Source organism: Podarcis bocagei (genome assembly GCF_964188305.1).
Source record: "Podarcis bocagei genome assembly, chromosome: 7".
Taxonomy (NCBI): domain Eukaryota; kingdom Metazoa; phylum Chordata; class Lepidosauria; order Squamata; family Lacertidae; genus Podarcis; species Podarcis bocagei.
The window spans coordinates 44,721,787-44,734,445 of record NC_138132.1 but is presented as its reverse complement, the minus strand read 5'-3'; the positions used below and the strand labels follow the sequence as shown (position 1 = coordinate 44,734,445).

Sequence of the window (12,659 nt, the reverse complement as noted above, 5' to 3'; positions counted from 1 at the left end):
CAAATGAACATTCAAAGAAAGTTGGCTTATTTAAATTTAAAAAGAAAGTTTCTAGCCTAAGTGGGGGGAAAGCTACGAAAATAGTGCTACAGATTCCTTTGGTAAGTGATCTACTAGGATGAAGGCTCCCCTCTAGTGGAACTATGTGGTATTAATATTGTATCACAGCCATTTAGTTACTAGTTTACATTCCCCCTATATTTTAGAATGCTTGTTAGGGGAAGAAAGTAGGGCTCTCATTTTATTACGAAACAAGAGAGGTGCTGATTTAGTTAAAACCTGCTTTTGCAAAAGTCTATGATCTGAACATATGATTTATTTTAACACCTACGAAAACAGACAACTACACTCAATACATTTTCTCCTCTGTCTCTCTAACCAAGTTGCCCTGAATCCAGTCCCCTAGAGAAGCTGAAAACTACTTTTTTTAAAATTCTCCATTTCAAAATGGTTGGGATCATACTCCATAACTTGCAGTCCCTCATGGTTAATGGTTAATTCACGCCTGCATACAGTTCATAATTTTATTTTATTTTTTTACAGCTTGCTCTTGAAAAGGACATAAAAATAGGATGCACAAAAGAACTACAGCGATTGCGCACATAAGATTTCCATGTATATACACATGGCATATATTTGCTCAAAATCCTACTGTTTAACAATTTGATTAATGCACTTCCTATTTACATCTCCCTCTCTTTCTGTACTCAGCTGTGCTGATTGGTTACAGCTGCAATGATGCCAATTTTCTTTATGGATAATCTAATTGAATAACATGGCATTGTGGTGTCAATAAACCACAGAGATGGAGGCAATGCCTGTTGCAAAGATGAAGGAAGTGCTGACAGGGGTGGGGGAGGCAGGTCATAAGCTTACAACAGAGCAAGGTAGATTGCAGCTACAAAGACAAGCTTCTCAGTCTCAGCACTGGTTGGTGTGTGGTTATGGCTTCTGGTTGGATATGCATTTAATAAATTTTAAAAAAAGCAGATGGGGAGGTTTCTCTAGGTGGCTTTCAAACAAGTGATGGATTGTATTTTGATTCCTGATTATGAGAGTTTCCTTAAAATTAATAAGTTTATATCGGATTCCTGCTTGGGGTTGGACTAGATGACCCTTGGGTCCCTTCCATGATTCTATGATCATCAGGGGACAACTGTGTAAAAGACCTTAAAATTGTGCCTGACTTTTTTTTTAAGAGCATAGATTTTTTTTTAAAAAAAAAATCTTTTGTATATTGTATGCATATTTCATTCAGTGTTAAGAAAAAAAATTAAAACTCTGCTGTGGTGTCAGCAGCAGCTGCTGGGTCTGATTGTTCTGAATTAACGAAGTAACTCTTGGAGTTGCCAGCTTGTGATTTAAAATGTTTTAATTGCTCCCTATGCCGGCTATTTAAGTAGGTTGTTCTGTTATAATGGGTTTCTGCACTATTTATCATTAACTATCCTACAAAATCTTTCTTAGGAGGCTAGACAGAGTTGCAGCATGTTGCTATGGAGACTTGATCTTTTGCATATTTGCTCCCAAAACCATGAATTTTGAAATTTCAAGTTAATTGGCAAATAGGTTCAGGAAGGGGAGGTTAAGCGCTATTTTTCCATCTGTTTTTTTACACTGTAGTGGTTAGAGTGCTGGACCATAGCTGTCAACGTTTCCCTTTTTTTAAGGGAAATTCCCTTATTCCGAATAGGATTCCTCGCAAAAAAGGGAAAAAGTTGACAGCTATGTGCTGGACTAGGACCTGGGAGAACAGTGTTCGAATTCCCACTCAGCCATGACACACACTGGGTGACTTTGAGCCAGGCACAGTCTCTAAGCCTATCCTACCTCACAGGGTTGGTGTGAGGTAGTGGAAGGGGACTGAACCATGCGCTCCTTAGAGATAGGTGAGGTGTAGATGCAATATATAAAAAGACTATGGGTGGAACCGCTCAGGCACAGGGGCCAAATGTGGACTTTTTGGCACTCTTCTCATAGGCCCTTCTCCAATGCCCCATGAGTGGTTTTGTGAGAATGTGTCCTTGAACTCTGATAATGACTTTTGCTTGCCTGGATGGATTGTAGCCTACAGCCCAAAGGTTACACCCATCGCTGTGCCCACTTTTAACACTGACCCATTCACTTTTGCATCTGGTTCCGTGCATCACATGCTTATATCTCTACCTTGCCCCCACCTTGAGGCCCACAATCTGAAAAAAATAGTTCCCATCCTTGCTGTAAACCTAAAAACATTTCAAACTCATTGGGTTACATACTGGCATTTTGCCCAAGAAACTGTGTGACAAAGTGTCCACTCGTGGTACAAAAAATTAAGTAAAAACAAAAACATGTGATTGAACAAGCCAGGAAAGGGAATGGCAATACATATGCACCAATCCTAAAGCAAGTGGGGGGGGGGGTGTTAAAACCAAGAACTAAGGACCAAACTAGCTATGTGACCAGTTAGCTGTTGCACAAATGGCTTTCCTCATCAGGCACTAAGATTATTTTTATCACGAATCTGATAAGGAGTGGGGATGCTTTAATCCAGGGATGGGCCCTCCCGAGGTTGGTGGACTCCAACTCCCATCAGCCTCAGTTGGCATAGCCAATGAAAAGGGATGAAAGGAGGAGGAGTCCAGCAGCAAAGGTTCTCCACTTCTGCTTTAGCTCTTTCCTATGAAAAGTACCAGTTCAGATCAGCCTGTACAGGAGCTACAGTATTTGCATTGGAATAACAGCTCTCATTCTCACAAATGGAAGCTTTGCTCCCAAGGTAAAAGTAGGCACTGCATTGGGACCCCATTATAGGGGAGCAAAGGGTTAATGTCCCCAATGCACCACATCAGCATGATAATCCAGAATGGGATGCTGTATTCCTTACTTATTAAAGAAAATGATTTTTTTGAATGGCATTCCATCCCAGTCTGGCCCTAAACTGGCTCCCAAAGTAGCAGATTTCCCTATCAGCACACCCATTTGTTTACATAGCACTCACCATCTGACTTATTTCCAAGCATCTAGACAGACAGCAGCATTTCCCGGTTGGCAGCGGCATTTTCCAAGAACAGACAGATTAACAAATTAAGCTGCCTTGGAATTCCTTTATGATAAATGATCAGGGGCTGCCAAGCTTTTATTTTAATGGTCCCCGTTGCTAAGCCAGCTATGCTACTGCACAAGTGGGAGACAATTACAAAAGAAAAATAATTTTCAGTTCAGCAAATTGAATTTAACATCCAAAAAGATGAAAGGTTCGTTAATCAGCCACTTTTCATGCAGTCTTGACTATTGGCGGTGATGTAAAATATAACTTAACCACGGCTTTGGAAAGCATGGTATTGGAGGCAGAGTTTAAATTATATTATGAGATCAGAAAGCTACAAAACAACACCTAAAGCTTCCAGTTTAGCCTTCTCTAACCTGGTGCCCTCCAGATACCATTGGACTACAGCTCCCATCATTCATTACCACTGGCCATGCTGACTGGGGCTTCAGCCCCAAGAGAATAAGCCAGGAAGCAGCATCTCATGATCTACTTGCTTACATGCAAAATGATAGGTAGGCCTACTCAGAAGTAAGCCCCAGTGTTCAGTGACATATCCTCCCATGTAAATGTGCATAGGATTGCAGCCTTACTGTATTTATAATTATATGTGCATTTAACATGCACAAATAACCACCATCGTAATAGCTACTGACAACTTCAGTGAATTGGTCTACATTCATTTTAGTGCAAGGTGTTTTTCTTTCTCTAAGCATTCAGGAGGCACTGTGTGTGTGTGTGTGTGTGTGTGTGTGTGTGTGTGCGCGCGTGTGCATGCAAGTGAATTAATTAAATACTGTTTGTTTTTTTATTATGTTTATATTCCAGTTTCCTCTAAGGGAGCTCAAGGGAGCATGAATGGTTCTTTCCTCCTTGTTTTATGCTCACAGCTACCATACAAGGTAGGTCTGACTGTGAGATACTGACCAACTCGGGATCACCAAGTAAGTTTAATGGTTAAATAGAGTTATGACCCTTAGTCTTCCCAGTCCTACTAAAACACTCTAACCCAGGAGTGGCCAATGTATTACCCTCCAGATCTTGTGGACTACAACTAACTCTTTTTGCTAACTATTGGCCATGTTCACTGGGACTGATGGGAACTGGAGGGCACGACATTGGCTACCATTGCTCTAACCCAGTGTTTCCCAACCGGTGTTCCGCGGCACACTAGTGTTCCGCGGAACATTGCCTTGTGTTCCGTGGGAGGGAGGCGGGCGAGTCGGGCGGCGAGAGGCGGGGCAGCGGCGGCGAGCACACGCGGGGCGGCAAGCAAGCTCCCTCCCACATCCCATCGCCGCTCACTTCGGCCGGCCTACTGGAGGAAGGCGCGAAAACCTCACGCATGCGCAGGCCTTCCGCCTGCGACAGCCCAGTAGGCCGGCCGAAGCGAGCAGCGATGGGATGTGGGAGGGAGCTCGCTCGCCGCCCCGCGTGTGCTCGCCGCCCGACTCGCCCGCCTCCCTCCCACGGCACACCAGCCTACCTCCGTGGGAGGGAGGCGGGCGAGTCGGGCGGCGAGAGGCGGGGTGGCGGCGGCGAGGAGAGGCCGCCCAGCGCGGGGCTCTCGCCATCTGCCTGCCTGGCTGCCTGCGAGCTCGGCGGGCAGCGCTTCCGTCCACAGCGCCCGCCTCGCGGCTCTCATTCCCTGCCCCTGCCAAAGCTCACCCAGCCAAGCCGCGCTCTCCTTCCTGCCTCGTTTTGCTGCCTCCTCCCCCCCCCACCCCCAAAGCTTGGAGGTTCCCCGGCAGGAAGGAGGGAACTTAATCCTCTCCAAGGGCTGCGGAAAACAGACATGCAAATGGGGGCTTGCCAGCTCTTCAAGCGCCGCCGGCTTTCTTCGGGAATTACCGCCCGCCGAGCCCGGTAACGCTGACAGGCCGAGCCGCGGGGCTTGGCTGCGCAGCCGGCAGAGTGTGGGAAAGGGCGGCCGCCACGCGCCGGGCAAGGCGAGACTCGACGGGGAGGACATCGGCAGCAGCAACACCCCCCCCCCGAAACCCGCTCTGGGCAGGTAATTCACAGAGAGTGGACAGAAGGAAGCCTTAAAGGGCTTCAGCCTCCCAGAGTGGCGGGGAATAATAATAATAATAATAATAATAATAATAATAATAATAATAATAATAATAATAATAATAATAATAATAATAATATTGACAGGTGGTGTTTTTCTAGGTGAGGGGCTGGGGACTGTAATAACAAAAAAATCAGCTGTATATCAACCGCTGTTTTGCAATGAGGAATTGCAAATAAGGAAGATCAAAAGGAGAATGTTTTTTTTGGGGGGGCTCTCTTCCTCTTCCTCCTCCTCCTCTCGTTCTTGCTCCTCTTCCTGGCAAAAGGGCTGCTGAGACCCCTTCTCTCTTGGGTGCCGGTGGGTGCTGTGACGTTGACGCTGCTGTGGCAAGTGCCTTTACTTAGCAGAGTGCATTCCCCTTTACACAGGAGGGGAGGGAATATAATTGAAACTTACACTTTCGTGCGTCCCTCCCGGCGCGACGCTGCGCGCTGACGTCACAGGGCTGTAATGGTGGTGTGCCTCGAGATTTTTTAAATCAAACAAGTGTGCCTTTGCCCAAAAAAGGTTGGGAAACACTGATCTAAATGCACCTTACTTTATCTATTACAGGGAGAAGCCTACAGATGACTTCAGCCTGTTCAGGACGGAGCCCCACTTCTTCCTTGGCTTCGCGGAGAGCTGTTGCTATTTCATCTCTGTCTGTTGGGTCACTTCTACCTCCTGGAAAACACACTTCTCCTGGGGATCTTCTCAGCTAGGATTTGGAAGAACAGCCTTGTTAAGTAATTATTTTAAGCGACAAAAATATGATCCTAGAAGACAGTTCTTAACATATCAGGATTCCTCATTTTTTATTAAACAACTTGTACGTTACAAGTCATACGCTACAGTCTTCTATATGGTTCTCAATCTCTCTGCATAAAAACCTGTGTTGACAATAGTTTGCAACTGATGCTTTGCATGCATACTAGATTAATTAATTTATTCAACTGTTACACTATAAATTGTTATTCATGGAAGATTAAATTCTGCAAGGAAGGAGAGATATAAAATTGCAGAGATGGAAGGGGAAATTTTTCAACCCTTATGATTTCCAATTTTTGAAATATTTGTACCTCCAAGAAGTGTATAGAATCATGCATGGAATAGAGAAAATGGGTAGAAAAAAGATGGGCACTGGTCTGATCCAGCTATTCTTACATACAATTGAGAGATTTGACTACATACTACTCGCATTCTCTCTTCTCACACATTGACACAAGGCAATATATTTCGCAGCAAACCTTACACATTGTGGAAGTTTTTTTCTTCCAGATTTTCATACCTTCATTGATCTGACAGTGAAAAGAACCCACAGCTTTCCATCTTTAACCATCAGCGGAATAAGAACAGAGGCTTTTGGAAGTGTTATATGGGAAAATCTGTCTCCAACGTCAAACTTCTGTAAGTTCAGTATTGCTTTATCTTTCACACTTATTCTAGAACAAGCAAAAAGAGCAAGCATTTCACAAAAACCTGAGTTTTCACTCCAGGATTATTGTTAATTTGCATAAGAGGAATATTAAACAAATCTGTTCATATTCTTGCAGATTCAACAAGATAAATATTCTACTAATCCAAATCTCTAGAGCAGTGTTTCCCAAACGTTTTTGGGCAACGGCACACCTGCTTACCGGAAAAAAATCTCGCGGCACACCACCATTAAAGCCCCGCCCCGTGACGTCAGCGCGCAGCGTCACGCCGGGAGGGACGCACAAAAGGGAACGTTTTTTCCCTCCCCCTTGCCGGGGTGGGAGGAGGCAGCAGAGCGAGGGCAGCTGAGGCGGCGGCGGCAGCTGAGGCGGCGGCGGCTGCGATAGCGGGCGGAGGAGGAGCCGTCGCCGGGAGTTGCTGCTGCTGCTGTTGCTGCTGCTGCCCGGACATGCCGGCCTCCTCCTCCTCCGCTGTCTCGCGCGCCTCCCTTTTGCGCGCGCTGCCCCGCCGCTCGGCACGACCACCGCGGAGCCGCCCCGGCTCGACGCGGATCCTCGCCGCCGCCGCCTCTCGCCCGCCTCCCTCCCACGGCACACCAGCCGGTGTCTCACGGCACAGTAGTGTGCCGCGGAACACCGGTTGGGAAACACTGATTTAGATAAAGTATAAGGTACCTGGGTCCAGTTCTTTCTCCTGCTCCTTCCTTCCTGCACTTAACTTGCACTACTCTTTAGATTTCTCCTATAAGCTCTTATTTTTTGCTGCCTCCATCTAACCAACTTGGGGTTGGATTATAGCACGGGTGTCAAACACAAGGCCCGCGGGCCGAATCCGGCCCACCAGACCTCGTCATGTGGCCCGTGTAGCCGCCGCCGGCCGCCAGCCTTCACCTTTTATTCTCACTTCTTTTTTTTTTGACACAAGAAAGTTTACATGGTGCGGCTCCATACTCGCCTCCCCCCGTCGCTCTTAAGGACGTGGCTGCTGCTTCAAATGTCCCCGCGTCTCTCAACTTGCGCCTTTGTCGTCGGGGGCCGAAGCGTGGCGGGCAGCTGGCTTCTCTCTCCCGCTCACTGCTCAAAAAGAGCAAGCGGAAGGTCAGGTCTCTCCGCACCGAGGAGGGGGAGTCTTTCTCCTCGGAGAAACTTTTTTATTCCAGCCTTGGATCTTCTCCGGGGATGCTGGATCCTCCACGCCCGCCCCCCAAACTCCCCTTTTCTTCCAATCCTCAGCCACCTTGGAATCCCTCTTGGTGGGAGAGAAGCATTTTTGGCTTCTGCGGAAGGTTTCCCTTGCTGCTGCCGCAACCAGCAGCAGCCCCCCTCTCTGCCCCCCCTCCACTGCTCTCACGCTCTCCCCCCTTGCCGATCCCAGGATCTGATTAGATTTCCAATCACAACCCAGTGCGCAATCGGATTTCTGATTTCAGCCAGGAGCAAGCCAGCAATCCGGAGCATCTGCGTCTTCTCCTCGCCAAACTCTCCTCGTTATTATATCCGTTCGCCTTGCCTCCAACTCCTCTGCATTCCCCCCTCCCAGAATCGCACATCAAATGCAAAGAGATGCTGATGGTGGCGGCGGCGGCGAACTTGGTGGCGTGAGGAGGAGAAAGCAGGAAGAGAGAGAAAATAAAATTCCCACCAGATGTTAAGAATCCATCATCATCATATTTTTTTTTAAAGGAGAGTCCGCTCCCAGGGTGGGTGGCTTCGAAAGCCCATCTCTCCTCACACGTCCTGCTATTGCTTCCCGATCCTTCCCGGTGTGCAAACTCGCCCTGCGGGAGGCGTCCTCTTCTCCTCCGCGCTGGATTTCACCAGCCCGGGGCTTCCCTTCCTCTTCATTTCGCCACCCTCTCCATCTTTGCACAGCCAGCCTTTCCAGGACCGACGATGCCCGTGATCAAGTTGTTCTTTGGGAATATGGGGTGACTGGTGGGGGGGGGCGGTGAGTGGGAGAGAGAGAGAGGCGCGCGCACACACTCCAAACACCCTTAACATAAATGTAAAGTGGACCGTCTACATTATTACAAAAACAGTAATAATTGAATGCAGTGCAGTGACAATAATTTATGATAATAAAGAGTGGACACATAATCCTACAGATACAACCGGCCCTTTGAGGGTGACCAAACTGCTGATGCGGTCCCCGATGAATTTGAGTTTGACACCCCTGGATTATAGTAACAGTAATAAGAATTTTATTATCTGTACTCTGACCATCTGACTGGGTTGCCCCTGCCACTCTGGGCAGATCAGTTCTGTTAACTGACCTCTCTGGTTAGGGTTTAGGAGAGAGTCTCTGAATCTGCACAGGTAGCCAATATGGTGTGCCCCACACAGTGGTGGAATTGGGGCTCTCAAATTTCAGTGGTGCCCTCTGCAATGCTAAAATTCAGTGTGTCCCCCTCCGATACTCCATTCTTCAGCATTGTTGTAGAGTCCCCCTGCAACGTGGCACCCAGTGCGGCCAAACCAATCACACCACTCTAAAACCACTTGAGCTCTACCTGTTGCCTCAGCAAGCAAGGCCAATGGCTATTTAAGAATTAAAAATTTTTTTAGGGCTGATGGGAGTTTTGGTTCAGTATCTGGAGGCAAACTGGTAACCCCTGCCTTCCTTATGTTTTCCACTGATATTTGTAGTGTTTTGCCCTGAATTTTAGTTGCTATAAAGAACCAAACCTTTTTTTTTTCCTTTTCAGACTCGTTCTTTAGTAACTCCAGTTGTCGCCTTCATAGAGGATACATTCCAAGCCCGTCTTAATCCAGAAGAAGTCAGTGATGTGTTTTCAGTACCACTGGAGTATTTTATTAGGCCTTTAAAGTACACAGGCATTCCCAAAAAGACGGGCAATTTCGCTTATTTATTGCATTCTTTTGAATACGATGACTCGGAACGCAATACTTCATTTCGAATATGGGGACTCACAGCACACTTTGCGGTATTCCTTGCTCTTGCAATTTTTAGAGAAAAACCAACATTTGAAGTTCCGTATGATCTTGATAACTGGAATTCTTCAGCTGAGAACTATTTCATAGAGTTAATCAATATGGCGAAAAGCAAACTTTGATGTATGGAATTGTTTCTACTGTCAAAACTTATCCTGCTTATAAGTTCGGCAAACAAGTTGCTTCAAATATATTCCCTTAAATTATATCTGTAAATTATATTGAAGTATGCCATTTTATGGGTCCAGTATTGAGTAAAAATATCTTGATATTGGATTATATGAAATAAAATGCACTGATCAGTATTTTTTTCATAAAATTTATACACTGCTTGATTGTAAAAATAAAAAAACCACCTCAAAGCAGTTTATGAAAAGATAAAACAAGAAAATCAATAAAAAATACTTTAGAACATACAAATATTAAAATTACCTCAATTTTTTCAGCATCTGGGTCTAAACAAGAAAATTGTGCCACATATTCCGTTGGTCTACTCTGTATCATAAGGAACAAAAATTAAATTCTCATCCATTTCTCTGGCTGCTATCCTTTGTACACTTTGGCGCAAGTGCCATTGAGCTCAGTAGGGCTTGCTTACGAGTAGACAAACTTCTGACTTGGGAGTGCGATATGACAATTTCTACATATTGTCTACATATTGGCATTTCCCCTCTTTAAACGACATGGAAGTGGCAACCAGTAGAAAATTATAGACTTAGATATGTTTTAAAGTAGAGACTTTCAAATTTCACGATTGATATAGCCCATTGTTAGCTTGTCTGTCACTGCTTGTATAATATGTAGAAGAGAAGCTGGGAGCCTGAATAATGTTTGGGAAATCTACTTTCATTTCCTGGTGTGGGTCCTAGATGCAGGTTAATATATATTAAGGTGCTGGCTTTCTCTGTACCTCACTTCCAGCTTGCAAAACATAGAGGGGGGCAATCTGTTATTTGCTTACAGATGGGATACAAGATATATATGTTTGTCTTAGCAGCTCTGCAGATCAGACAGAATTCCATTGCCCCATCTGCTGGAGACCTCCTGTGCTAAACATGCTTCTACACTGTTTGTATTCTTTGTGATGACAAATGATTCCTAACAAATTTGACTGACCAATGCTGGTCATTGACTACAGTAAAGATATTGAATTCTTTATTGACTGACCAATTTACAAAATAAATAGGAGATGGCTCGTGACTGTTGGATTAAGATGAGGTTTACGAGATCACTTCTCACTTTCTCATGATGCGAAAACTCATGGACATCAACTGAAGCTGAATGTTTAGGACAAAAAAACCAAAGTATTTGTTCACACAACTCATAGGTGTGGAATTCGTTCCCACAAGAGGCAGTGATGGCTACCAACTTGGTTGACTTTAAGATTCATGGCTATCAGTGGCAACTAGCTGGGTTGGGTATGCTCTGTCTCCATGGCTGGAGGCAGAATGCTTCTGAATACTAGTTGCTGAAAACAGCAGGAACGGAGAGTGCTCCCGCACTCGGGTCCTGCTTGCGGGTTTCCCAAAAGCATCTGTTTGGCCACAGTGAGAGCAGACTGCTGGACTAGATGAGCCACTGGCCTGATCCAGCAAGCTGTTCTTATGTTCTTATTACTTGTTTCATTCTCAACCTCACCGGGCTTTGAGGATAAAAAGAAGTAGCTTCATGCACTTGATCATTGAAGAAAGGATGTGAAAAATAAACTACATTTGTAACTTGAGGTACATCACCAGGCATAGCTGGGATTGCAGTTTTGCTTGAGGCCTCTGGGTGGGGCAGTTAGACATTTAACATAAACAATAATTGTACTTTTAAACACCTATGTTTTGTTGCTTATAATTGACTCAAATTTATGTTATTTGAAATAAAGAATAAAACAATTATTGGTGAGTCAGTGAGGGAGTGAATTCTTTAGGGATCTGGCTGGATTATTCACACTTAAGAATTTGATAGATTCTGTTCACCCACATGTATCTTATAAGTATAGTGTATGACAAAGTCCCCCGTGATATTTTTGCAGAGCAGCTGGTAAAATGTGTACAAAATAAGGTGAATTTGTAGCTAGTTGACTGACCACACCCAAAGAGTACTCACTAACAGTTCATCATCATCTTGGAAAAATGTGACAAGTAAGGTACCACAGGCTTCTATCCTGGGCCCACTTGTTCAACAACTTTATACATGACATAGTTGAAGGTATTGACAGGATGCTCATCAAGTTTGCAGATGACACCAAAGTGGGAACGGTAGCCAATGCTACAGAAGACAGAATTGGGTTTCAAAATGACCTTAAGTGGAGAACAGGGCCCAAATTAACAAAATGATTTTCAGTAGGGACAAACGTAATAACCAACTGCACAAATTTAAGATGGGGGACACCTGGCTTGCCAGTAGAACATGTGGAAAGTATTTAGTGGTCTTAGTAAACCACATACATGCAGCAAAAAAGGCAAATGCTATTCTAAGCTGGATCAGATCAGAGCCAAGTCACTGTGTGACAGGAGTTACTTAGCTTCCCTAACCAACCCCACATGCCACTTTCCCAATCTAAATATCCTCCCATGAGGGAACACATAGGTACCTATATGCGTAAAGGTAAAGAGACCCCTGACAATTAAGTCCAGTCATGAACGACTCTGGGGTTGTGGCGCTCATCTCGCTTTACAGGCCAAGGGAGCCGACATTTGTCCACTTCCGCAGATTGTTTTCCGGGTCATGTAGCCAGCATGACTAAGCCGCTTCTAGTGAAACCTGAACAGTGCATGGAAATGCAGTTTACCTTCCCTCCAGAGTGGTACCTATTTATCTACTTGCACTGTGTGCTTTCGAACTGCTAGGTTGGCAGGAGTTGGGACCAAACAATGGGGGCTCACCCCGTCATGGGGATTTGAACCGCCGGCCTTTCAATTGGCAAGCCCAAGCAGCCCAGTGGTTTAACCCACAGCACCACCCACATCCCTCACCTATGTGCATACCTTATAGGTTTTTCATTGTGGAAGAATATAGCTTCGGGGGAGCAATATAGGGCTGGAAAGCAGTGCAAGGGAAATTAAGTTAAAATTGCCCTCATCCAGCATCAATCTAACCCCCTGGTTTGGGGGGGGGGGTTAAAGTGGGAAATTGATCTCCAAATGCCATGTTAATTTAGCTCTACAATGAGGAAGAAAACATCAGAAAGAGAGGC

The 12,659-nt window shown here is 45.3% G+C and overlaps 1 protein-coding gene across 1 annotated transcript; it reads right to left on the bottom strand.

The window, feature by feature from the left end:
* Window positions 1-5,628: 5,628 nt before the first annotated feature.
* NUDT7 (nudix hydrolase 7) lies at window positions 5,629-6,661 on the bottom strand (the record flags this gene model as incomplete). Its single annotated transcript, XM_081202248.1, has 2 exons — window positions 6,373-6,661; window positions 5,629-5,802 (listed from the first exon to the last, which is right to left on the bottom strand). The coding sequence occupies exons 1-2, from the start codon at window positions 6,550-6,552 to the stop codon at window positions 5,629-5,631; spliced, it is 354 nt and encodes a 117-aa protein (XP_081058374.1). The 5' UTR covers window positions 6,553-6,661.
* Between the last annotated feature and the right edge of the window lie 5,998 nt (window positions 6,662-12,659).